The 26,112-nt window shown below is 43.8% G+C and overlaps 1 protein-coding gene and 1 pseudogene across 2 annotated transcripts; one reads left to right on the top strand and one right to left on the bottom strand.

Annotated features, from left to right (window-relative positions):
- Nucleotides 1-9,027: 9,027 nt before the first annotated feature.
- LOC118842677 lies at nucleotides 9,028-9,704 on the bottom strand (annotated as a pseudogene).
- Nucleotides 9,705-14,714: 5,010 nt separating this feature from the next.
- Nucleotides 14,715-24,701, top strand: ATXN1L (ataxin 1 like). 2 transcript variants are annotated; one of them, XR_005009856.1, is made up of 4 exons: nucleotides 14,763-14,892; nucleotides 16,706-16,773; nucleotides 18,115-20,376; nucleotides 23,913-24,701. XR_005009856.1 is itself a non-coding variant. In XM_036748752.1 (3 exons), the coding sequence occupies exon 3, from the start codon at nucleotides 18,232-18,234 to the stop codon at nucleotides 20,314-20,316; it is 2,085 nt and encodes a 694-aa protein (XP_036604647.1). In that variant the 5' UTR covers nucleotides 14,715-14,892; nucleotides 16,706-16,773; nucleotides 18,115-18,231; the 3' UTR covers nucleotides 20,317-24,701. The 2 variants fall into 2 exon arrangements, 1 of the variants encoding a protein (XP_036604647.1); XM_036748752.1 differs by having other exon boundaries at nucleotides 14,715-14,892; nucleotides 18,115-24,701.
- Nucleotides 24,702-26,112: the final 1,411 nt, after the last annotated feature.

Below are 26,112 nucleotides of genomic sequence, written 5' to 3'. Positions count from 1 at the left end.
ACTAAATCAAATAATAGTGATGATAATAGACATCCATACTTGACTCCTGGTTGAAAAGGCCTGTATTCTTTCTCCACTACAGATAATATTGTCTCTTCCTTTTAGACACATATTCTTACCATATTGAGAAGACACTCATTTATTCCTATCATTTTTGATGTCTTAATGGAAATGGCTATTGAACTTTTTCAAAAGTTTTTTCAGCATCTTTTAATATAATCATGTAGTTATTATTTTGGTGGTCTATTATGTTCATGGTTTTTTATATTGAACCAACTCTGCATTCCTTAGATAAATAACATACAGTCATCTTAATATGTTGCTGAAACCTCTTTGCTAATATTTTATTTAATACTTTTCATAAATATTCGTTAAGGATATTGGTCTATCATTTTTCCCCTCTTCTTTGTCTCTCCATGCAGCTATGGAGAGATGTGAATCAGGTATTAAAACCATATTTGAATCATAGAGGGAGTTTGGTAGGATCCCTTCCTTTTTGATTTCTAAAACAGCTTATATAATATTGGAATTAATTCTTCTTTGAATGTTTGATAGAATTCACTTGTAAATCTATTTAGTCCTTTTTTTCCCCATTGGGAATTCATTTATGGTTTATTCAATTTCTTTTCCTGATATTAGGTTATTTAAAGAATCTATTTCTTATTCTGCTAATTTGGATATTTTACTTTTTGTAAATGTTATTCATTTTATCTAAGTTATAAGTTTTGTTGGCATATAATTGAGCAAAATAATTTCTGAGAGTTTCATTTATTTCATCTTAAGTTTTATGATTTCTCTTTAAAAATTTTTATACTGAGGTTCACAAGATGGTGGCTGGTAAGCAGGGACTAGAGTGAGCTCCGTACCGAGTCCCTCCAAAAACCTATAAAAAATGGCTCTGAACCAATTCTAGATCGGCAGAACCCACAGAACAGCAGAGGGAAGCAGGGCTCCAGCCCAGGACAGCCTGGATGGTCTCTGGGTGAGGTCTGTTCCACACGGAGCTGGGAGCTGGGAGCTGGGAACGGAGTGGAGCAGAGCCCAGCCTGAACGGCGTGGAACAACCAAACTTGGAGTCGGGCAGATGGGGCCCCTTGCGCCCTAAATATGTGAGCTGCGGCAGTTACCAGACCCCTCGACCCACAAACACCAAAGACTGTGGAGAAGGTTAGTGGGAAAAGCTGCAGGAGTGGAAGGAGTTCGCGGTTCGGCTTCCAGCCCCGGGGGCAGCAGAGGTGGGGCAGCTACAGTTGCTGCTGCTTCTGGCCCCAGGCCCACCTGGTGGGAGGAATTAAATGGCGGATCAGAGCAGGAGTGCAACAGCCTGCTGAAGATCTAAGCCCAGCCCGGGCTGGGGGTTCTTGGGGAAGAAGTAGTGCGGCTCTGACAGAGCTGACACCTCCCCCCCAAACGTGGAACATAGAACTCGTTAGTCTACAAGCAGTCATACCCCACTGAAAAACTCAAGGGTCAAGTTAGTTGGTTGGGAATATGGCCAGGCAGCGAAAACGCGCCCAGATTCAGTCTCAGACTTTGGATTCTTTCTTTGGTGACAAAGAAGACCAAAACATACAGCCTAAAGAAGACAACAAAGTCATAGAGCCTACAACAAAAGCCTCCAAGAAAAACATGAACTGGCCCCAGGCCATAGAAGAACTCAAAAAGAAGTTGGAAAAGCAAGTTAGAGAAGTAGAGGAAAAATTGGGAAGAGAAATGAGAAGGATGCGAGAAAACCATGAAAAACAAGTCAATGACTTGCTAAAGGAGACCCAAAAAAATACTGAAAAATACACTGAAGAAAACAACACCTTAAAAAACAGACTAACTCAAATGGCAAAAGAGCTCCAAAAAGCCAATGAGGAGAAGAATGCCTTGAAAGGCAGAATTAGCCAAATGGAAAAGGAGGTCCAAAAGACCACTGAAGAAAATACTACTTTAAAAATTAGATTGGAGCAAGTGGAAGCTAGTGACTTTATGAGAAATCAGGATATTATAAAACAGAACTAAGGGAATGAAAAAATGGAAGACAATGTGAAATATCTCCTTGGAAAAACCACTGACCTGGAAAATAGATCCAGGAGAGATAATTTAAAAATTATTGGACTACCTGAAAGCCATGATCAAAAAAGAGCCTAGATACCATCTTTCAAGAAATTATCAAGGAGAACTGCCCTGATATTCTAGAGCCACAGGGCAAAATAGAAATTGAAAGAATCCATCGATCGCCTCCTCAAATAGATCCCAAAAAGAAATCTCCTAGGAATATTGTCACCAAATTCCAGAGCTCCCAGATCAAGGAGAAAATATTGCAAGCAGCCAGAAAGAAACAATTTGAGTATTGTGGAAACCCAATCAGAATAACCCAAGATCTGGCAGCTTCTACATTAAGAGATCGAAGGGCTTGGAATGCGATATTCCAGAGGTCAATGGAGCTAGGATTAAAACCTAGAATCACCTACCCAGCAAAACTGAGTATCATGTTCCAAGGCAAAATATGGATTTTCAATAAAATAGAGGACTTTCAAGCTTTCTCAGGGAAAAGACCAGAACTGAATAGAAAATTTGACTTTCAAACACAAGAATCAAGAGAAGCATGAAAAGGTAATCAAGAAACGGAAATTGCAAGGGACTTACTAAAGTTGAACTGTTTTGTTTACATTCCTACATGGAAAGATGATGTGTATGATTCATGAGACCTCAGTATTAGGTTACCTGAAGGGAATATGTGTGTACATATATATATATATGTTTATGTATATATATAAGTGAATGTGTATGTATGTATATATCTATGTGTATGTGTATGTATGTGTATGTATGTGTATATGTATATGTGTTTATATGTGTATATATGTATATATATGTATATGTGTATGTATATATGTATATATGTGTATATATATATATATATGTAAAAGAGAGAGAGCAGACACGGGATGATGAAGATGAAGAGAAGATATCTAAAAGAAATAAAATGAAATTAAGGGATGAGAGAGCAACATACTGAGAGAGGGAGATAGGGAGAGATAGAATGGGGTGGATTATCTCGCACAGAGGTGGCAAGAGGAAGCAGTTCTGTGGGAGGAGGGGAGAGGGCAGGTGAGGGGGGAATGAGTGAACCTTGCTCTCATCAGATTTGGCCTGAGAAGGGAATACCATACATACTCTGTTGGGTATCTTACCCCACAGGAAAGAAGAGGGAGGAAGATAAAAAAAAATAAAAGGGGGGGGATGATGGAGGGGAGGGCAGATGGGGGTGGAGGTAATCAAAACAAACACTTTGGAAAGGGGACAGGGTCAAGGGAGAAAATTCAATAAAGCGGGATGGGTTGGGAAGGAGCAAAATGTAGTTAGCCTTTCACAACATGAGTATTGTGGAAGGGTTATACGTAAAGATACATGTGTGGCCTAGGTTGAATTGCTCGACTTCTTAGGGAGGGTGGGTGGGAAGGGAAGAGGGGAGAGAATTTGGAACTCAAAGTTTTAAAATCAGATGTTCAAAAACAAAAAAAGTTTTTGCATGCAACTAAAAAATAAGATACACAGGCAACGGGGCGTAGAAATTTATCTTGCCCTACAAGAAAGGAAGGGAAAAGGGGATGAGAGGGGAGGGGGGGGTGATAGAGGGAGGGCTGACTGGGGAACAAGGCAACCAGAATATAAGCCATCTTGGAGTGGGGGGGAGGGTAGAAATGGGGAGAAAATTTGTAATTCAAACTGTTGTGAAAATCAATGCTGAAAACCAAATATGTTAAATAAATAAATTTAAATTAAAAAAAAAAGATTGGGAAGATGTAAAAAAAAAATTTTTTTTATACCAACAATTTGGTTTTCCTTTCTTTAAAAATTGGAGTAGCTAATTGTTTATTTGTTTTAAAAAATTAGCTCCTATTTTATTCAGCTATTCAATGAGGGTTATTGTGATTTCAATTTTTCTTAGATTTTCAGAATTTCTAATTTTGTGTTCAGTTGGGTTTTTTTGATTCATTGCTTTCTAGTTTTTTTTTAATTGTATGTCCAAGTCATTGTTCTGTTCTATTGTTTATTGATGAAAGCATTTGGAGAAATAAATTTTCTCTAAGGATGATTTTGGGTATATGCCAAAAGTTTTGGTATGTTATCTTATTGTTGTCATTTTTTAAAATGAAATTTTCTATTGTTTCTATGATTTGTTCTTTGACATATCAGTTTTTAGGATTAAATTACTTCATCTTTAATTTTTCTTCCTTTATTCACAGGTGATTTAATAACTATAATTTTATAGCATTGTGGTCAGTAAAGGATGTGCTTTCATTTCTGTTTTCTTGTACTTTTTTTATTGCCCTAATACATGGTCAGTTTTTGTTTAAGTACCATCCACAACTGGGAAATATGTATAGTCCTTTCTGTTATCATTCAGTAATCACCAGAGATATTTCATATCTAAATTTTCTAAAATTACATTCTGGTCCTTAACTTCTTTTTTGTCTATCCTTTTGTTACATTTGTCTTGGCACAAAAGGAATATATTGAGGTTTTTCACTATTGTAATTTAATTATGTATTTCTAATGGAAATTATGTGAACATTCCCCTTAAGTATGTAGATATGTGTGGTGCATATATCTAGCATACTAACATTGATTTATCATTTAAGTATAATGTAGTTTGTCTATGTTTTCATTGTGTCTATTTTTACTGTTGCCTTATCCGAAATCATGATTTCTACATCTGATCTTTTTTTTTTATGTTCACCTAAAGCAAATAGATTTTGGTCCATCTCGTTATTTTAACTGCATGAATTTTTATGTTTCAATTTTTTTTGTAACATAACTTCTTTCATTTTATAGGCGAACTCATCTCATTCACATTCATGGTTATAATGGTTAATTATCTATTTTCTTCCATCCTATCTTCTGGTAAAATTCTCCGCCCCCCCCCCTCCTCCCAACTCTTCTTTGCAAAGGAGGTGGTGAAAGTGAAAGTGAATTTGTCCTTTAAGTGCTTAACACTAATGACATGAAATTGAAACAATCTCTTTCCACCCCTCTGTCCATATTCTCTTCCCCTTGTTCTGCCTCTAATCACGTTTTTTACAATTTCTTTCAAGGAAGCATTTTTTAAAAGGTAGGATTTAACTTCAGATCCAGCATGCACCAGACGCCACCTAGCTACCTTTTTGTGTTCAGTTGTGCCATATTTTCTAGAGGATATTGACAACCCATCTAGTATTTGAAGGGCTGTTTGAAGGGCTATCATGTAAAAGAGGAAGTAGGCTTCTTCTGCTCAGCCCCAGACCTCAAAACAAGAAGAAATGGTAGAAGATGAAATCAGCTAATAAAACAATCAAAAAGCATTTATTAGCCCTTACTATGTGCCAGGAGCTATGCTAAGCACTGCCAATAGAAAGAAAATCAAAACAATCCATAGCCTGAAGGAATTAATATTTTATGCGGAGACACAACTAGAAAATACAAGACATCTAGAGAGTGAATAAGAGATCATTTCAAAGGGGAAGTTGTAGCATCTGAGGGACAGGGAAAGGTTTCCTACAGAAGGTGGGATGTGAGTGGAGTCTTGAAGGAAACCCAAATGGATAAGAGGAAGAGGTGGGGAGGGAAAGCATTCTAAGTATGTGGAAAGACACAGAGTAATACATGAGAATAAGTGAGTAGACCAATGTACCTGTATTACAGTGTGTGTGTGTGTGTGTGTGTGTGGGCGGGGGATAAAGTATGAGAAAACTGAAGAAGTAGTAAGGGGTTTAAAAAACCAGAGCATTTAATATTTTGTCCTGGAAGTAATAAGGAACCACTAAAGTTTACTGAAAAGCAGGCAGAAGGGAGGACATGAGTGAATCTATACTTGAGGAAAAACATCACCTTGGCATCTGAGTTAAGATCTACAGGAATAAGAAGAGACATTAGGTAAGCAGACCAGTTTGAAAGCTATTGCAATAGTTGGGGTGAGAGATAATTAGGACATGAGCTAAGGTGGTGGCTTTGTGAGTGGAGAAAGGGTAACATTCCAGAAACGTCATGAAGGTTGAAATGAGATGATTTGGCAATAGGTGGGGTGTTTGCAGGGTGAGAGGGAAGAGTGAAGGATAACGTTGAGGTTATGAGCCTAGGGACCTAGAACGATGACAATACTGTAGACGGTAATGGGGAATTTTGGAAGAAAGGAAGGTTTTGGGGGAAAAGAAAATGAGATCCCTTTTTGAACATGTTGAATTTGAGATTCTACAACATATCCAGTTCAAAATGTCCAAAAGATAGTTGATGATATGGGACTATATAGATCAGGGGAGGGACTGCAGGTCTGGGAATCCTCTGTAGTGATAAGATAATTGAACCTGTGGGAGCTAATGAGATCACCAAGTGAAATTATATAGAGGGAGGAGAGAAGAGGGATGAGGACAGAGCCTTGAAGGACACATTGTTAGTGAGCATGATATGGATGATGTACCAGCAAAGGAGACTAAGTAGAGTGGTCAAACAGATAGGAGAACAAGCCAAGAGCAGCATCACAAAAATCTAGAGAAGAGAGAATATCTAGAAAGAAGGGGTCCATCGACAGCGTCAAATGCTGTGAAGTCATAAAGGATGAGGTTTAAGAAAAGACCATTATATATGACAACTAAGACATTGAGATAGAAGGAAGCAGAGATACCTAGTATAAAGGAAGGGAGGAAAGGAGGAGGGGAGAGAGGGAGGAAGGGGAGGAGTAGGGAGAGAGGAAAGGTAAGAGGAAGAGAGGGAGGAAGGGAGGAAAGGAGAGAGAGGGAAGGAAAGGAGGCATGGAGGGAGGGAGGGAGAAGGGAGAGAGGGAAGAGAAGAAGGAAGGAAGGGAGAGAGGGAAGAGAAGAAGGAAGGAAGGGAGGGAGAGAGAGAGGAAGGAAGGAAGGAAGGGAGGGATGGAGAGAGGAAGGAAGGAAAGGTGTGAGGTAAATAAATAAAATGTGAAGACTTCACGGGGAGGATGTGTATAATATTCATATCTATTTATATCTATATCTATACTAAGAAATGTTTAAAAATCAAGAAATAGGGAAGTGGAAAATTCTGAGGCCGTGAGAGTCTGATGGCTCAGTCTCTGGGAGAGTTTATTCTGAAACTTTTTGTTCTTTCTTATGGTTCTGGTTTAAAAATTTTGTTCAGTAAGAACAGGGTCATAATGACCTGTTTTTTTCTACTGTAAAGAATGGAGAGGGTTTCCCCCTTCCCTTATTCTATTCTCCTTCTTTAGATTTATAGATGTCACTTCAGTTGTAATCATTAACTAAGGGAATAGGAATTGGAGTTTCTGTGCCCCAATTTCCCGGTTCTTTGTCTAGCTTGTAAGGCCACCTCCCAGCCAATGGTGAGAAGGGTCAGAGGTGGGCGGGAATTCTCTTGTGTTAGGTATAATTATGGGTGCCTTGCCCCTTGTAAAGTGCCTCCCTTGCTGGATTTGTTCTAGAGGGGGATGCCCAATTCTTGAGAATTAAATAAAATTTATTTCTGTTCCCACCCTGAGATGGCTCCTTATTAACTTTTAATTGGTGAGGGTCTTTCATCCCACACAGAAGGAAGGAAGGAAGGAAGAAAGAAAGAAAGGGAGAAAGGGAGAAAAGAGGGAGGAAAAGAAGGGAGGAAAGAAGGGAAGAAGGAAGGGAGGGAGACAAAAAGGGAGGAGGGGAAAGGGAGGATGGAAGAAGGGAGGGAGGAAGGGGAAAAGGGAGGAAAGAAGAAAGAAGTAGAAGGAGAAGAAGGGAGGAAGGAAGGTGGGCAGGAGAGGGAGGGAGAGGAGGGAAGGAAGGAGGGAGGAGGAAAGAAAGGAAGGCTTTCCCAATCCCTCTTAATTCTAGTGCTTTCCCTCTTTTAATTATTTCCTTTTATCCTTATGTAGCTACCATACGTGTGTGTGTCTGTGTGTGTGTGTGTGTTTGCATGTTGTCTCCCCCATTAGACTATAAGCTCCTTGAAGGCAGGGACTATCTTTTGCCTTTTTTTGTAACCCCAGAGCTTATCACAGTACCTGGCACATAGTAGGCACTTAATAAATGTTTATTGATTATCTGACTAAAAGGAAACAAGAATTTTTAAAGTGCCTACTATGTACCAGGCACTGTGCTGAGCTCTGGGGGAAACGGAGAAAGAAGGTACCCAATATGGAGTAACGATTTTGAAATTCAGAAGGCAGGAACAGGGCTGGGAGGAGAATAAGGTCAGACTGGTCAGACTTCACAAAATGGGGGGAGGGGCCCACAAGGAACCATCTTTTCCTCTCTTCATTCTCACATTCTTTCATTCAGCATTTTATGAGGGCTTTAAAATCATGTAAATGAAATAGTATATATAATATGCTTTGCCAACCTTGAAGAGCAGGTACAACAAAGCTGATGATAGTGATGGTGTATCTAAAGTCCCTCTATTCTGAACTCCATTCCTGAATCACCAGCTATTTGCTGGGCGTCTTCTGCCTGGATATCCCACAGACATCTCAGAATCACAGAATTTGGAAGTAGGAAGGAACCTCAGTGACCATTTACTCAGGGGTTCTAACTTGAGACCTGTAAACTTAGTTTTAAAAAATCTTGATCATTGCATTTCTTTTTTTTTATGGCTAATAATTTATTTTTATTTCTAAATCAACTACATAAAAGATCACCAGTTGATAAAAGCGGTAATTTTAAAATTACTACTATTAAAATAAACATTCCCTTCAGTCCTGTCTTTCCATTACTTTTTGTTCTAGGAAAGAAAAGAAGATGCTCTTATTTTAAACTGATAATGCTGACAAGTTGTTTTATTAATGCATGGTCTTCCATATAGCTACCTATAAAAGTGAATAGAATGCTGCTGGTCCAAGTTTTTGGTTATTCCTTTGGCTAACTGGCATGGTCCAAGTAGGAAGAACCCAACTAGTGGAGGAAGAGACAAATTTAGGGGATGGCCTGTAATATTTATATACAAATAAAAATAAAAAAATTCACAGGATCTACAGTTAAGGCCTTAAAAGCTTAAACAGGGAAAAATCAAAGAAGTAAATATATTAATTTAAAAGTTCTAAATAATTAAAAAGTTACGCACTTCCAGCTTATGTTCTTTCTCTGCAAGGGCTTCTTTTTGACCACAAAAAAAAAATCTGATAAAATTTGAGTTAGTTGCTTCCTATCATCTATTTCTGCTGCCAATCGAACATTGTAATCTGCCAACAGCATGTATGCATAATCTACCATCTTGGAAAGCTGTTCTCCTGATTCTTTATCTGTTATTTTGTCTAGTAGAGATACATCTTGGACTTGAACAGGCAAAGAAGCTATTCTCTGATGAACCACTGCATCACCAGAGGCTGCATTTTCAAGTCCTCGTAAGGCTCTAACGAGATCTATAGTCTGTGGAGGTTCACTTGGTGATCGCAGTGCTGAAGAATTTTCATTCTCATCCACCTTTATCTGTTCATACGAACACTATCTAGACTTCTCATCACCACAGAGAGCTTGCCTAAGTTGTTCTGACACGTCATTTTCATAAAGAGACCTTTCTTCCCAAACAGACAGCACTCTTTCAAGATATTTTTTACAATTTTCACCAGTCTCGCTGGAAACATGCTTAAAGGCTTCAACTATGACTGGGGCAAAATCTTTGGTGAATTCTGGCCCTTTTCTTTTGCTATTCTGGATAACATCACTGGCAAGATAAAGAAATGTCAGTTTTCTGTTTGGTTTGGCCTTGAGCAGCATTTTAAAATATTATTCTGAGAAGTGGTCCATAAGACAGGCAAAGAGGTCCATGACTCAAAAAAGTTTTAAGAACTCTTGAATTCTAGTTCAACCTATACCAGAAAGGAATCCTTACTAAAACATACTCCACAAGTGATTATCCAGCCTCAGAGTGAAGATCTCCAAAAAGGGGGAACCCCCTACCATTTCAGGTAGGTAGCCATTGCTTTTGGGAACCCTTGATTGTTAAGAAGTTTTTTCCAAACCCACATAAATCATTGGCATTTCTATATATTACTAACAAATCCCAACAGCAAGAGATAGAGAAATTCCATTTAAAATTACTGTAGATATTATAAAATATTTGGGAGTCTACTTGCCAAAACAAACCTAGGAACTATATGAACACAATTACAAAACACTTTTCACGCAAATAAAATCAGATCTAAACAATTGGAAAAACATCAGTTGCTCATGGTTAGGCCAAGTTAATATAATAAAAATGACAATTCTACCTAAATTAATTTTACTTATTAGTGCCATACCAATCAAGCGACCAAAAATTATTTTATAGAGCTAGAAAAACAATAACAAAATTCACCTAAAAGAACAAAAGATGCAGAACATCAAGGGAATTAATGAAAAGAAATGCAAGGGAAGGTGGTCTAGCCATCGCGGATCTTAAGTTGTATTATAAAGCAGCAATCATCAGAACTACTTGGTACTGGCTGAGAAATAGAGTAGTGGATCAGTGGAACAGGTTAGGTACACATGACACAGTAGACAATGACTATAGTAATCTACTGTTTCATAAAACAAAAGATTTCAGTTTCTGGGATAAGAACTCACTATTTGACAAAAATTGCTGGGTAAACTGGAAAATAGTATGGCAGAAAGTAGGCATAAACCAACACTTCACACCATATACCAAAATAAAATCCAAATGGGTCCACAATTTAGATATAAAGGCTGATACTATAAGCAAACTAGGAGAGCAAGGAATAGTTTACCTGTCAGATTTATGGAGAATGGAAGAATTTATGACCAAATAAGAGACAGAGAACATTATGAAATGCAAAATGGATGATTTTGACTACATTCAATTGAAAAGTTTTTGCACAAAGCCAATGCAACCAAGATTAGGAGGGGAGCAGAAAACTGGGAAAGAATTTTTACAACCAGTGTCTCTGATAAAGACCTCATTTCTAAAATATATAGAGAACTGAGTCAAATTTATAAGAATACAAGTCATTCCCCAATTGATAAATGGTCAAGGGATATGAACAGGCAGTTTTCAGATGAAGAAATTAAAGCTATCTATAGTCATATGAAAAAAAATGCTATAAGTCACTATTGATTAGAGAAATGCAAATCAAAACAACTCTGAGGTATCATACCTATCAGATTGGCTAACATGACAAACCAGGAAAATGATAAATGCTGGAGAAGATGTGAGAAAATTGGAACACTAATGTATTGTTGGTGGAGTTGTGAACTGATCCAACCATTCTGGAGAACAATTTGGAACTATGCCCAAAGGCTATAAAAATATGCATACCCTTTGACCCATCAATACCACTTCTAGGTCTGTATCCCAAAGAGATCATAAAAATGGGAAAAGGACCCACATGTACAAAAATATTCACAGCAGCTCTTTCTGTGGTGGCAAAGAATTGGAAATTGAGGAGATGTCCATCAATTGGGGAATGGCTAAACAAGTTATGGTATATGAATGTAATGAAATACTATTTTTCTATAAGAAATAATGAACAGGTGGACTTCAGAAAAACCTGAAAAGGCTTACATGAACTGATGCTGAGTGAAATGAGCTTCTAGAACCAGGAGAACATTGTACACAATAACAGCCACAGTGTGTGATGACTAACTTCAATACACTTGGCTCTTCTCAGCAATGCAAGGACCTAAGACAACTACAAAAGATTCATGATGGAAAATGCTATCCACATCCAAAGAAAGAACTTTGGAGTCTGAAAGTAGATCGAAGCGTACTATTTGCTCTCTTTTTCTTTTGTTGTTTTGTTTAGTTTCTTCTTTCTTGTAATTCCTCCCATTAGTTCTAATTCTTTACATCATGACTAATGTGAAAATATGTTTAATATGAATGCATAAGTAGAACCTATATCAGATTGCATTCTTGGGGAGGGGGAAGTGAAGGGAGGGGGAGAAAATTTGAAACTCAAAATCTTATGGAAGTGAATGTTGAAAACTAAAAATAAATTAATTAAAAAAAATTTTTAAAGTTTTTCTGACATTATGCCTCAATTTATGTCTTTGCTAATTCTACTCTTTGTTCCTGCTTTTGTCCTCCGGGACCAAAGAAAACAAATCAAATCTTTGTTTCACAATCTCAAACACAAGCCCAAAATAGAATTCATTACATCTCTCCCCACATACCTTCCTCCTCCACATTCTCCTATTTATGTTGATGATACAACCAGAAATTCAGTTCAATGCAATGCGATTCAGCAAGCACATATTAAGCATTTGCTATGTGCAAGGTACTTGTTAGGTGCTAGGGTTACAAAGACAGTAGAAAAAAACTGTCTATGCCCATCCTTCTAGTCATCCAGATTTTCAATCTTAGAGTCATTTTGTTTCTTCCTTCTCCTTTATCCCCCATATCCAATCAATTGCTAAGTTTTGTAGATCATCATTTATAATATGTTTTATCTACCTCTTTTTATCCATTCACAGCTGTTTGACCATTGTAATAACTTTCTAATTGGTTTCCCAACTTAGTTTCTCTCCTCTCCAACCCATCCTCCAAACAGCTGCCAAATTCATATTCATAAAGCACAGATCTGGCTATCTCAAAAATCCTAATTACCCCCCTCCTTACCAGTTACTACCATTTTTCACATTTGAAATGACTTTGTACATATCATATTCCCCGAGTAGATAAGCAATTTGAGTCCAAGGACTGTTTGGCTTTTGTCTTTGTATCACTGAACATGGTGCTTTGCACATAATAGGCACTAAATAAAAATGTTTGTTGAGTTTTTGAAGAAAAATCTTCTGTACAATGGCAGTTTTCAAAAAGTGGAATGGTCTGCACTGATGAATTCCTTACTGGAGAAAGGACTCCTTTTCCAGTAGGGGTTGGACACTGAGCCTCTGATGTCCCTTTCAATTCTGAGGTTCTGTGGGATATTGTGTACCTTGAATGTACAACAAGAACCAGCAATTTCATTTGGTGCACAAATTGCAAACGCTCTTTGATTTGTAACATGGGTGAACTGGCGTATAAGGGCCAGTTCTTAGAGCATATGCAGATATTTCCCATCTGGTTTCAATCCAAATGACTATGGGGGTCTCAATCCAAGAAACCAGGAGAACTTAGTTTCTGAACACGTATGACTGAAGAGCTTATGTTGGGAGATTGTGAAAAGTCATCTGGTTGGCTGTCTAGCTGACAAGACAAATAGATGACTCAAGAGAAGCTGACCTGATACTGAGTGGGTATCCATTCATCTCTCTTTTTTCTGTGTTGCTTCAAGTTGCTCACAAGAACCAGGTGGAGAAAGAGCAGAAGGCTTGTCTCCTACCTGTACATGATGACTGTGAGCACATGGTTTCCTCTGTTTCTTGGCCTTTATTCTTTCTTGATGTTGGGCAAATGAATATTCTGAAATGAAAATGTAAGGTCTTGTAAGAAAGATCTTGTAAGATCAGGAGATCTAGAGGACCAATTAGAAGGCCCCTTAGTAGTTGTAGTAGAATGGCAGTAGTAGCAGTGGCCACTAGAGTAGTGGCCCGCAGCAATGCACATGGCTACACACATAGCCACCTGTGGATGGCATCATCATCAGGAAGCATGACTTGTTATGGCAGATAGAAATGTTGACTTGGGCTCTAGAAAGGCCCTGAACTTTGGGGCCCAGTAGAAAGACCTTAGGGGAACTTTAAGAGGGCTCCATGAAAGGAGAAAAGGACTTTTAGTACCAGGAGTGACATGCATCCCTTTGCTACATTGATTATATATATTTGTTTAGTAACATTGTATTTTAAGTTTGAGCCCACTTTCCGTATGAGCTTTACATATATTGGTAGGAAATTGTAACCCTCAGGCTTTGGAGAGGCTAACCAACTGTTCTTATTTTACCTATACTTTTTTTTTAAAAGCTAATGGTGTCAACTCTTTGATGGTAAATAGGGAACACACTGGTGGGGGCTCATTAATAAGCGTTCTAGAAATCCAGCCTTTCAGGTTTGCTCCTAGAACTCTGAGGAAAGAAGTAGTCAGCTGTTGCCTGGGGAAAGCAGCTTGGTAAATTCAAGCCCAAGTTGGGGAAGGACTAGAGAGGTGTGCTATAAACATATATCGTCTTGGGGAGTTGCTGGGAGCCGAATGTCTGAGGTGGAATTTGAACGCATGTCCTTAACTGCAAGTCCCGAAGTACAGTATCCACTATACTGAATTGCCTCTTTTGGACAGTCTGATAAAGATGGATGGATGGATGGATGGATGAATGATGAATGGACGGATGGAAAACATTTATCAGATGTTTACTGCGTCTTAAATTGTCTTAAGCCACCCAGTAGGAAAGTAACAAAGTCCCTGCCCCAGAGGAAATCCACCCAGACAAGGGAGTGGCAGACAGGTGTTTTCCCAGGGATGGAGACTCCGCCCATCCAGAAGGAACGCCGTTATCGATTTGATGATTGCTCCCAGAGCAGGAGGCGTCCTTTTAGCCAACAGGAGCTTCCTCCTGGACTTGCACACCGGTCTGGGACCCAGGGAGGTCCAAACAAAGGCTTCTGGATGGCCCAGGCTGGGGTCCACGTGCACTCACAGCCCTTCCACGGTAAAGGGGTGGGGTCAGAGCGAGGTCAGGGTCACCTGGGGGGAAGGGGGCGGGGCACGGGGCCACGTGACGCGAGCTTCGCTCGGGCGCCGCCGCTGCCGCGGCCGCCGCCGGGGTTCGGCCAGCTGGTGGTGCTTCAGGCCCAACGCTCATCCCCGCGGCCCCACCCCGCCTCCTGCCGCTGTGACGCCATCTTCGAGCGCCGGGGGCAGGATGCGGTGACGCCATCTCCAGGCGCCAGGCTGGGGGCGCTGGGCGCTGGGTGTGGGGCGGCTCCGGAGCCGGGGATGGCGGCAGCGGCGGCGGCGGCGGCGGCGGCGGCTCCTCAGGCCACGGCCCTGACACCAGTGGGAGGAGCCGAGAAAGCGCCGTGAGATGGGCCGGTGAGTCTCGCCGCGAGTGGCCGCAGCCCCTCGGGCTCCGCTCCGGCCCAGGCCGGGGCCGGGGGACTGGGGGTCCTGGTTCTGGCTGCCCCCTCGGCGGGAGGCGCCCCGCTAGCTGACCCTCGTCCCCCCACCCCTGGTGAGCCCCACCCTCCTCCCGCTCCGTGACCCCCAAACGAGGAAGCGGGCGCCCTCCCTTCGAGGTTCCTCTTGTGACTCTCTCCTCCGGAAATTTAAACCCATCCCCCCCATCGTCCGTGAACCCGCGGCCCTGGCGGGGAGCCCTTCAGGGTGCCCCGGGCAGAGGCCCCGGTCAGCAGGACCGGCCGAGCCGCTGCCCAGGAGGCCGGGCCGGCGCTCCCCCTGCCTAGGGGCTTAGCGGGGAGCCCCGAGCTCCCCTTTCGCCTTCCCCTCCGGTCCCATCTGGAGCAGCTCCTCCCAGAGCCACGTCCCGAGCAAGGCGTTTGGGATTCCGATCGGTGATCGATCCTTCCTATCAGTGATCGATCCGTGCGGGGGGGAGTCAGCTAGGTTGTGGTTCCCCGGTACCTTGACTTGGTCCGCAGCTGTTGGTCCCGTCATCTCTGTTGCATCCTCTATCCTTTCGGTGTTCGGCGCTTTGCTCGGCGTTCAGGGACAGAAAGGGTTTTCTTGAATGCTTTGGCGACTGGGGGCATGGATTGCCCCTGTGCATATAACACGACACAGAATTGTTGAATGAGCCAGAACTGCCCGCTTTTCTGCCGCTCTGACTAAAGAATAGAAAGGACATCGGCGACTGTTTCCAGTGAAATTTGTATCTGTGTGACCAGGAGTTTGCATTCCTACTTTTTCCTTTAGTCCATTTCCCTTAAGAATTCTGTCTTAATGCTCTATTTATGGCTGCTTCTCCACAAGCTTTCAGTTTCCAGGACAGTTTGGACCCAAGATGACTTATCTTCTTGACGTCTTCCACTGATAGACTTGAATGTACTGAAAAGTAGTGTCATTAGTCAGCAGCTTCTCATAGTACTCAGCCTGCTTTAATATCAAGTGGCTTGTCCTTCTGTACTTGGCATCTGTGGCCTGTTTAGATTGGTGTGTTTATAGTCTAATGGGTGTGTGCTTCTAGGCTTTCTCCAGTTAGTAGATTGTAAATTCCTTGAGAATTGGCACCGTGTTTTGTTTCTTTAGCACCTGATAATTGTGTTTTGTACAAAGCTGGCATTTAGAAAATGATATTGGCTGACTGGTTGGTGTCCAATTTTTTTTTTGTTGAAAATCTTAATAAAGCTTCCTCTTGAGTGACTTGACTCCCTCTTGACCTCCTTTTCTGCCCCAGAAATATTAATAGTTCTTTTCCCTGGTGCCTCTCTTACTCAAATGACCTCCATGCCTTAGCTCTCCACATCTGAGGGCAAAGGTGAAGTCATGAAATTGATCTTGTCTCTTTACTTGGTCATGGGCTTAGAGACGCTTTTCTATTTATTCCTGGATCCAGCTGAATATTTATGCTGGGTATAAATTGAAACTGTGAGAGGATAGTAAAAGGTCTGAGCAGAAAGAATCAGGAAGGCTATCCCATTGGAGAGACAGTGAAATTAGACTCCTGATTTGTATTAGGATCCTTAAGTTACATAAGATTTAAAAATGACTTTTTTTTTTAACTGATTGTGCCCCTGTACTGTCTGGTCGCTGTACCGCTCTGCTTAAAAGACCTGCAGAATTCACTTTTTGTGTCTCTCCTATTACCTGTTCTCTTATGGTTCTTGGAAGGGTCAGAAATGAAAGTGCCCTATTCATTCTTTTCTCCTATCCTGTTTCCTTTTTCCAGGCTACCAAGCCAGTCGGGAGGAGACTGCTTCATATTACAATTGCCCAGAAGCATTGCTGGAAGCTCAGGTAATAAAAATGGGCCTCTCTTTGGGTTCCTTACAGAAGAGTATCTGGGGAGTAAGAATAGCAAACCTGGAGAGAGCCCAATATTATAGCTCTCTTCATTCTTCAAGAATATATCCTGAAGACTGAAGATTAGTTGGAAGGAATAGGTAGCAAACTTCATAAGAAAGGCTTCGTGGCCAAAAGATTCTGACTGATGGTGGCCAAAAATGCTTGTGAAAGGTGATTAAGGAAAAAAGAGGAAAAGAGAAAGCTTTTTTTTTTTTTAACATAGCTACGCTATCCAATGAAATGAGAAAATAGGCCTGTGATTCTAAAGGGGGACTAGTATTTTAGGAAGTGAGCTTACAACAACATATTTGAAAGTTCCAAGGAAAAGGAACCATTAACAACATCATGAAGAAAAAGGAGAGGGAAGGGAATCAAGAAAACAAGTGGTAACGGTATTTTGCTGACCCAGAATTGGAGGGGGGCGGGGTATTCAAGCAGATGGAAAAAATTGCTCTTACCTGATTGGGAACTAGAGATTCTGAGGGCAGATTGGGCCACCTTTTGAGGATGAAGAGAAGCAAATATAAGTTATATATGGAACCAATTACTGAATATGGGGGCTTGAGTTGCTCTGAGTCATAATGGGGAATGACAGTTTTTTCGAACCAAGTTGATGGCATTTGAAAGTTAACTCGGGAACTTCTGGATAAGGGGAAAAAAAGGTGACAATGAGACAAGTAGGCTAGAAGACCTAGGGAGTGACGGTGAGGTGAGTGATCCAAGACAGGAGAGTTTAGCCAGGCGGGGGTGGGGATGAGTGAAGTCATAAACCAAATAAGAGAAGGGAGAGGAAGTGAAGATGAGATCATAGGATCAAGAGAGGGAGATGACACATTAGTCTATGATAGCAGAAATGAGAGAGATTTAAGGAAAGGGAGTCAGCAGGAAAGATTCTGTGTTTAAGTCCCCACCAAAGGGGAATTTGAGAGCTGTGAACAATCAAGGTCATCATCAGAGATGTGACTGTAATGAAGCTGTTGGTCTCCTCAGAGGAGTGGTGCCCACAGATTATTTATGTTTTCCTCTTAGCTCTTTTTGCTTTGTGGTTTTTCTATATGTCCTGGCTAGGCCAGGGAGGGTAGTGTCCCTCTTGGTATTTATTTGTCCTTTTGTCGTATTTCCTTGCCATGCTCAGACGTTGCTCTTTGTTCCCTTCACCTACGTCTCTCCTCTCTCAGACTCCTCTGGGCACAGGCCCTGCTACCTTCTTCTGCTTGGTGAACCACCCTATTGTTTGCATGTGGAGCCCACCCCCAGGTTATTTTTCTGTGCCTTTGATTTGTTCCCCAGCAGATGTGGGTGCCCCAGTCAACAGTGGAAGGGGGTACAAGGAAATCACAGAGAAGTCTGTTCTGATGTCCCCAGAAGCAAGCCGACCCCCTCCAGGCTCTGGGAATACTACAAAGCAATATGAAACCTGTTCATGAGAGGAGTCAGGAATGCCTTCCACCAAAGAAACGAGACCTCCCTGTGACCAGCGAGGATATGGGGAGGACCACCAGCTGCTCAACCAACCACACACCCTCTAGTGATGCCTCTGATTGGTGTCGGGGGATAGTGGTGACTGGGCAGACCCAGGCAGGAATAAGACAAAATGTTGGTAGTGATGGAGTGGAGGCCATCACTGGTCTGACGGTGGACCAATATGGTATGCTGTACAAGGTGGCCATGCCACCAGCCACATTTTCCCCAACTGGCCTCCATCCTGTGGTGAACATGAGCCCCCTGCCTTCTGCCTTTAATGTAGCATCATCACTGATTCAGCATCCAGGAATCCACTACCCCCCCATCCATTATGCTCAGCTTCCCCCCACTTCTCTGCAGTTTATTGGATCTCCTTACACTATGCCCTATGCCATGCCACCCAATTTTCTCCCTAGTCCTCTGCTCTCACCTTCTGCCAACCTCACAACCTCTCATGTTCCTCACTTTGTGCCATATGCCTCACTCCTGGCAGAAGGGGCTACCCCTCCCCCCCAGACCACATCTCCAGCCCACACTTTCAACAAAGTCCCCGCTGCCACTCCACCACCCGGTCAGCTGCAGCATCACTCGGTCACTCAGCCAGTGGACCTCACTCCAGGCCGAGTGCCCATTTACTATCAGATGTCTCGGCTTCCCACTGGGTATACAACACATGAAATCCCTCCAACGGGAGCAAGCCCAGATTCTGCACCTGCACTACATGAGGTCCAGCCTGTTCCAGATATAACTACTCCCAATGGAGGGCAGAGACAAATGGAACAGAACATGGTAAGACGAGAAAGTGAAGCCATGGACCCCTCCAGCAACAAGGATGATGGCCTAGGAACAGTGGTGGAATGTGTGGTGGATGGACAGTTGTTTTCAGGTTCTCAGACTCCACGGATGGAGGTGGCGGTGCCGGCACACCGAGGGACTCCAGATACTGACCTAGAGGTCCAGAGAGTGGTTGGAACTTTAGTGTCTCAGGACTATCAAGTGGTGGCAACTCAGAGGAAAGATGAGCCCAGCCCCCTTAATCTATCCCATCATGCCCCTGATCATCAGGGTGAGATGAGAGGGTTGGCTAGGAACCCAGTAGAAATGACAGAGAAAAGCCAGGCCCAGGGCCTCTACGCCCAATCTCCTCAAGAGGTGGCAAAACATAGACCTTTACCCAAAGCAATGGTTATAGCCAATGGCAATTTAGTGCCCATTGGTACTGAGCAAGGCCTGCTCTCCATGGGGTCAGAAATCCTGGTGACATCAAGTCTGGATATGCAGGTTCGAGCCACTTTCCCAGACAAGGAGCCAACCCCACCACCTAGCACCTCTTCCCACTTGCCCTCTCATTTCATGAAAGGTGCCATCATTCAGCTGGCCACAGGAGAGCTGAAGCGGGTTGAGGATCTACAGACCCAAGACTTTGTGCGCAGCGCAGAGGTAAGCGGGGGACTGAAGATTGACTCCAGCACCGTGGTGGACATTCAGGAGAGCCAGTGGCCTGGCTTTGTCATGCTGCATTTTGTGGTTGGGGAGCAACAGAGCAAAGTAAGCATCGACGTGCCCCCTGAACACCCTTTCTTTGTGTATGGCCAGGGCTGGTCCTCCTGTAGCCCTGGTCGGACAGCGCAGCTCTTCTCTCTGCCTTGCCACCGGCTACAGGTGGGAGATGTTTGCATCTCTATCAGTTTACAGAGCTTGAACAGTAACTCAGTTTCTCAGGCTGGCTTCCCTCCCCCAGACCAGTTGGGTCCTTCCCAAGAGAGGCCTGAGAGGACAGTCTTGGGATCCAGAGAGCCATCTGATCGTGACAGGAAGAGCCAGCCTTCAGGAGAGGGGGCATTGGCCCAGAGCTCCCATACAGTGGAGCCCTCCCAGCCTGAGCCTGGTGCTCAGTCCTGCTGGCCAGCCATGGGCTTCCAAAGATACAGTGTACAGGGGGAAGAAGCACGGGCCACTCTGCTCCGTCCCTCTTTCATTCCACAGGAGGTGAAACTCTCTATTGAAGGGCGTTCTAATGCAGGAAAATGAACTCTTTCCCTCACACCACGACCGGAGTTTTAGTCCAGAGCTGAGTCTCACCGTGAGCAGGTGGAGAATTTGCACACACTGAGTAGTTAATCCACTTTTTTAGCCATGGGAATTTGGGGAGGGAGGAGAGAGACATCAGCCTTGTGCCATAGGGTTTGTAATGTTTAACAGCCCTTGGCATCCTTCTGGGATGGCTCCAGAAAAATGCTTAGGTTGGGGAGTGAGGGTCGGGGAGAGCAGAGGTGTTGGCCTAGGCCTGAGAGGGATATGGAGTATCCCAAGCACCTCCCCATCCTCCTCTCCCCTTGCCCCAGTCCCTGCGTTAGAGAGGTCTAAGCATCAGGAGCAGGGAGCAGAGGGAGGGCCATAGAAGTAAGAAGTAAGAGCCAAAAACTATGATCCACACACAGCTTAGAGTAGCAGCAGTTAAACTGTCTGGAGTTTTTTCTTTTCTCTTTTGGGGGTGGGGGAAGGGGAGATCCCCCTCTTTGGAATAAGGGGCTCCTATCCCAGAGCCCTTCATTTGAGAGATGTGCACTTTAAAGGGTAATTTTGTTACAGATGGTCATCTTTGGGTTTGTGGGCAAGGAACACAATCTCCTCTACGGGCTTGTATTTAGGCCTCATCGCCTTCCTTCCTCCCCCATCCTTTTTCACAAGGCATACAGCAACTTTCAGGGCTGGAGAGAAATCAAAGCACCTCTAGGATCAAGAATGAGGGGATTCCTAAGAATCCAGACTCTGGCAGAGAGCTGGTGGCTGGAGGACATTGGAGGAAAGAGCTAGTAGGGAAATAGATAGAACTGAGGGGAATGAGTGTGTCTCAACAAAGTCCAGCCTGCTAAGATCATTTATAACTAGTTCAAAGTCATCTGAATTCCAAAATCAGTGATGGAGAGTCTTTGAAAAATTAGTGTACCATTGCTTTCCTTAGACACCTGCACTCCCTCTCTTTTCTCTGCTAATTGCCCAAGTGCCTGCACGTCCCCTTCTCCGTACTATCCTTTGGCAGAGTTCCATTTGGGCAGAGAAGGCTCCGCTGACCTCACTGGTCCCATCTGTAAAACTTTTATCCATCCCTACTAAGCCCACTAATTTTCCAGGGACTCTTCTGGGTTTCCCCTCTGAGTGTCATTTACTTTTCTCTCCATTTCCAAAATCCCCTGGGAATCTTTGGGCATTATGTCTGTGCTCTTTCTGCTGCTGAGTAGCCAAGACAGATACCATCCCCCAGATTGGTGCCAATGCCAAGGGCTGGAATTGCCAAGACTCGCTGGCATTACCCATTATGACCCTGCTTCCCATCTGGTATTTAGGCTTCCTCTCACCATCCTTCACACTAGTGAGAAAGGGCTTTAAAGTTGAGAGAGAATCGTCTTGATCCCTGTATCCCAATACCTAATGTCCTCTGGCCTCTCTGTTGTGGAAAGTTCCTCATGGAATGGTTTTTTTTCTAATACAGGTATTTTTGCTTGTCCTCCCATTTTGGAAGCCCTGGGTTGTTATATGCCCACAACTTATAGCTTCAGCCAGGCCTATGGGATTCTGGAATGTTGAGAGCCAGGCTCTTCCATGAGCCACCAGAGGGTGGATGAGTTTAGTTTATTCAAGGTAACTCAGGGCAGTGTCACCTAACTCTGCTTAAGCTTCTCCCTGGTTATAGATTCCAGCTCTGACCAGGAGGTAGCATGTGTTTTGTGGAAATGGCTTGGCTCAGGATTAAGAGTCCATGCACTCCCAAGGGCTGACCTCAGCTTTTTCTCTTAGTGACATTAGGCAAGTTCTGTGACCTCTCTGTCTCACTTTCTCCCCAACTGCCAAATGGGGATGAATATTACCTACCTCCTGGGGGATGTTCTGAAAATGGCCAGCCAGAGACAACACAGGAGAAGAGAGCGCCCGAAGCCTTGTTTGCTGCCAGTCTTGCACTCCAGAGGTTCGTTTTTGGATAGGAGCTCTCTGGTCACTTTGTAAAGCCCCATGTGCCAGACTACCAGACTGGACCCCAATTCCTTGAGTTGCTAGCTCTAATAAGAACCAGACGCCAACTATGTCTGACGAACACTGAACCTTGGTACTGCGTTTGAGGTCTTTCCCTGCCTCCATTCTATCCCCCAGTCTCCCCAAGTGCTGCTTTACCTTGTTTGTTTCCTCAAGTTGGGGCCTGGAGGTGGTCTAGTGGATTCTCTCTGATCGCTAAGCCTTGGGAGAAGATGCCCATTTCTGGTTGTTCTTGAGTAGATGGCATGCAGTGACTACTGTTTGCACAGGTTTCTCAGCAGTAGCTTTCTTTATTGCAAAGCTGATTAGTATAGTACAGTGCCATGCGGGCAGGAGATGCTTGAGGAGTCATCATTGGTCATCAGCTGTGGCTCCCTCCATTGAGGGAGGCTGAAACACAGCCTGCCCCTCCCCTACACAAGGCAGGTTTCCTGCGTGGGTAGGACATGGTTTTCTCAGAACAGTTTCTTTTGCTTCCTCCCAGAAGAAGGGGTTCTTCTTGGTGTACCTTCGGCTAGTTGTGCCCTGCGCTCCTCTGCCTTGCCCTCTCTGCTGCTGCTGTCTGTTTTCTGTCTGCTCCTGGTGAAGCTGCGCCCCCTTAGCTGTTCAGTATCTAGCACAGTGCCATGCACATACCACATATTACTTGATTTTGATGAGCTGGTTGGGTGTCTTAGAGAACGGTCTCACACATCCCTTCCAGGCCTTGACTCTGTAGGCATCAGTCTGAGCTGCTGAGGTATCTTCTGTCCTCATTGCTGTGGTGTACCTATTCTTCCTCAGACTGTACCATTGGGTACGAGAGAGGACCTGTGTGTAGTAGGAGCTGAAGGAGCAGCTGTTTTTAAAGGAAAGAGGTTATCCATGGGGTAGAGAACGGGTAGAAGAAGGGCTGCAGGACCAGAGGCCTCAAGTTAACTTGGGGAGGGGAAGAATAATTCCAGAGCTTGGTGATGAAAAGTGGGTATGGGGGTTGGGGGGTGCATAGTTCCAAGTGCTGCTGGGATGGATGGCGTGCTCTCCTCCACTGTGCAGAGAAGCCGTTATCAATTTGCAAGGAGAATGTCAAGTTAAAGCATGATGGTCCATCACTGTCCCTATCTTTGGATGCCCAGTGCTCCTTTCCGAGACCTCAGAGTGAGGAGCTGCCTGGCTGTTTCCAAAGCACAAGAGGCACCAAGCCATGCTTCTGACCCCACGTGGTCATGGTGCCACCGAGTGCTGCTTCATCACTGAGGCAGTCTGTCCATAGGTCCTGCCTATTACTAACTTCCTGCTTTGCTGCTTTCTCACCAGGCCTTTCTGTCCCCTTGGCCAAATATTTTAAACTCAGGCTGTGGAGGAAACAATAGTGCCCTGTCTTTGCCCGTGTTATGCCACGGTCACTAACAGAGTTGTCCATGTTGTCCAGTTAAATTTGGGATGGTAGGAATAATTTCAGGATGAGCAAATCCAAGAGAGGGTGGCTCAGGAACTTGTCATCAGACTCATAGCTCCACGCACCTCTTCCCTGTTTGCCTTTAGGAGAAATAAGTTGGTTGTGTGTGCAGTTATGTTCTCTCTTATTGACTTCTTAACCTTTCTGATTTTTTTAGTGGCCTGATTTTGAAGGTAATAAAGGGGAGTCAGAAGCTAAGGCCAGCATCCCCATCCTCAGGCCTCTCCTACCAGACCCTTAGAGCCAGCCTAGAGGTGGGAGAGGGCCGAAGCACTCAAGTCTTCAAAGGCAGTTTGGTTACATTTTTACCAACACAGACTTTGAGGGTAGCAGAAACCCTTCAGGATGTACAGAGTGCAGGATGCAATGGCCTAACCACGCTAGACAGCAGGCATATTGAGAAGAGTTGGGAGATCATGCTGGAGTGGTAAAAAGTGCCCTGAGGCCATTGGAGAAAAGACTACAAAGTTAACTGACCTTGGAGAACTTTGAAGGATTGGTGAAAAATGGCAAGAGGGCCTAAGTTTTAGGGAGACTTCTTGGGCTCCCCCCCAGGGGAGTGCCTATTCACACTGAAGCTGCAATACTTTCCAGATGAGAAAAACTGTAGTCACAAACACTACAACTGGAGGGCTGACCCCTGCTCACATTGGATGGGGATGAGAAGCCCACTGGGACTTTGGGGGGAGGCCAGCACCCCTCTGTTTCCCTGGGGTTGGGCAGGCCTCTCTCCTTATGCAATAATAAAACGAGCATATGGGTCGGTAGCTGGCAGCTGCTCTTTCCGAGTCACCTCTAGGATTGGTCTGTGGCCCACGGAGCCAGGGCTTTCCTCACCTGCAGGCTGTGCAGGGCCCCTGCAGCTAGGGGGGACATGGGTGCAGTTTGCCCTGCTGAGCTTCCCAAGCCGGAGCAGTTGTAATTAAATGCACTTTTCACACTAAAAGTTTTTTTGTTTTTTCTCACCTTAAACCCAGATTCTCCCTGGTAGATAGAGAACTCCAAGTCCATGTAATCCCAAAGCCGTGTCAGCTGCAACCCCCAGCAGTGACAGTGGCCTCATATCGGGTCCCTGCCTGCAGTGTGTATGGCAGGGGCCTTTGTGCCTTTACTCAGTGTCAAACCCACGAGCATTTGCATCTTTCTGGCTGTTGTAGGGACTGAGGTTTCTTCAGTGGAAGCTGACTAGGTGGTTCTGAAACTACCTGAAGGGCAGGGAGTTTGCAGTGAGGTGGAGGTCATGGGGTGTGAGTGAGTGGACCCTCAGCTTCCTTGACACCCTGTTGCATTGAGGAGAACGTGTATTATGTTGGGGAGAGGATCATAGCACATCTGGAGTATTATCACAGGGCTGATCCCCAGCCATCCTCCCAGTCACACAGGGTCCCTTGTAGCCAAACCAGTGTACATCCCAGCTGCTATAGGGCAGCACCTTAAGGAGGTGGGGGGGCGAGGTGGGGATGAAGATGGGAGAGGGGAAGGAAGGGAATGTCATCTAGGACGGAGAGAAGGCCATACCTGGAGAGGACCGGGTGGATCTGTTGTAGGTAGGAGTTCCCTGTAGATAAATTACTGATCCCTCAACTATAATCCCCATTATGTAATGGCTGAATTAACATGTAACCAACTGCATTGTATCTAAAGCCTTAGAACTAGTCAGGTGCTCCCCCCACCCCATACTGTTTCTTACCCTCTAATCCTACCTGATCTTTAACAAAGCATTAATAATTCTAAGGATAATCTCTATTTTGTTGTGCTTTTTTGTAACTGTTTTAAATAAATCAATTTGTACTGTATATTTGTACCTTTTGTGAGATCCTTTTTGCTGTTTTACCATTTTAAGTCTCTGTACTTGGCTACACAGATTGTATTTTTATTGTTAATGCTCTTCTTATGGATACCTGCATTTAACTTGTGGACTATGTAAACACAGTATATATCAATATCTATATATCTCTATATCTCTATATAAACTAATAGCTTTTCCTTTTGGTGTTTGCGCCTTCTTCCTGTCTTAGCCCCAGGTTGTGGGGGCACTAGCTTGTCTGTGGCTTCCCAGAACTCTGAGCACATAGTTCTGGAACCTGTGTTGTCTGCTCTCAATGAGTTCCAATGAAGGGGGACCCACGGGGGTATTTGCTGCTCCTCTTTTCCTCTATGCCTCTCGTTGGCTTGGGGAGGCTCAGTCACCAGTACTGTCTCTTGGACATGGACTCTTGCTACCAGTAATAATTTAGGGGATTTGTTTAATAGAAGGACACTGTTAGGAGCAAGCAGCCTCTCGGCAGGCACCAAGGTGAGCAGGATGGAGGGTGGGTAGATGTACACCCTGATCTCCAGGTTTGCAGTCTGTTCTT

The sequence above is a fragment of the Trichosurus vulpecula genome, chromosome 3, assembly GCF_011100635.1.
Source record: "Trichosurus vulpecula isolate mTriVul1 chromosome 3, mTriVul1.pri, whole genome shotgun sequence".
NCBI lineage: Eukaryota > Metazoa > Chordata > Mammalia > Diprotodontia > Phalangeridae > Trichosurus > Trichosurus vulpecula.
Note: the sequence above shows the minus strand (reverse complement) of the source record. Positions and strands in the feature narration are given on the sequence as shown.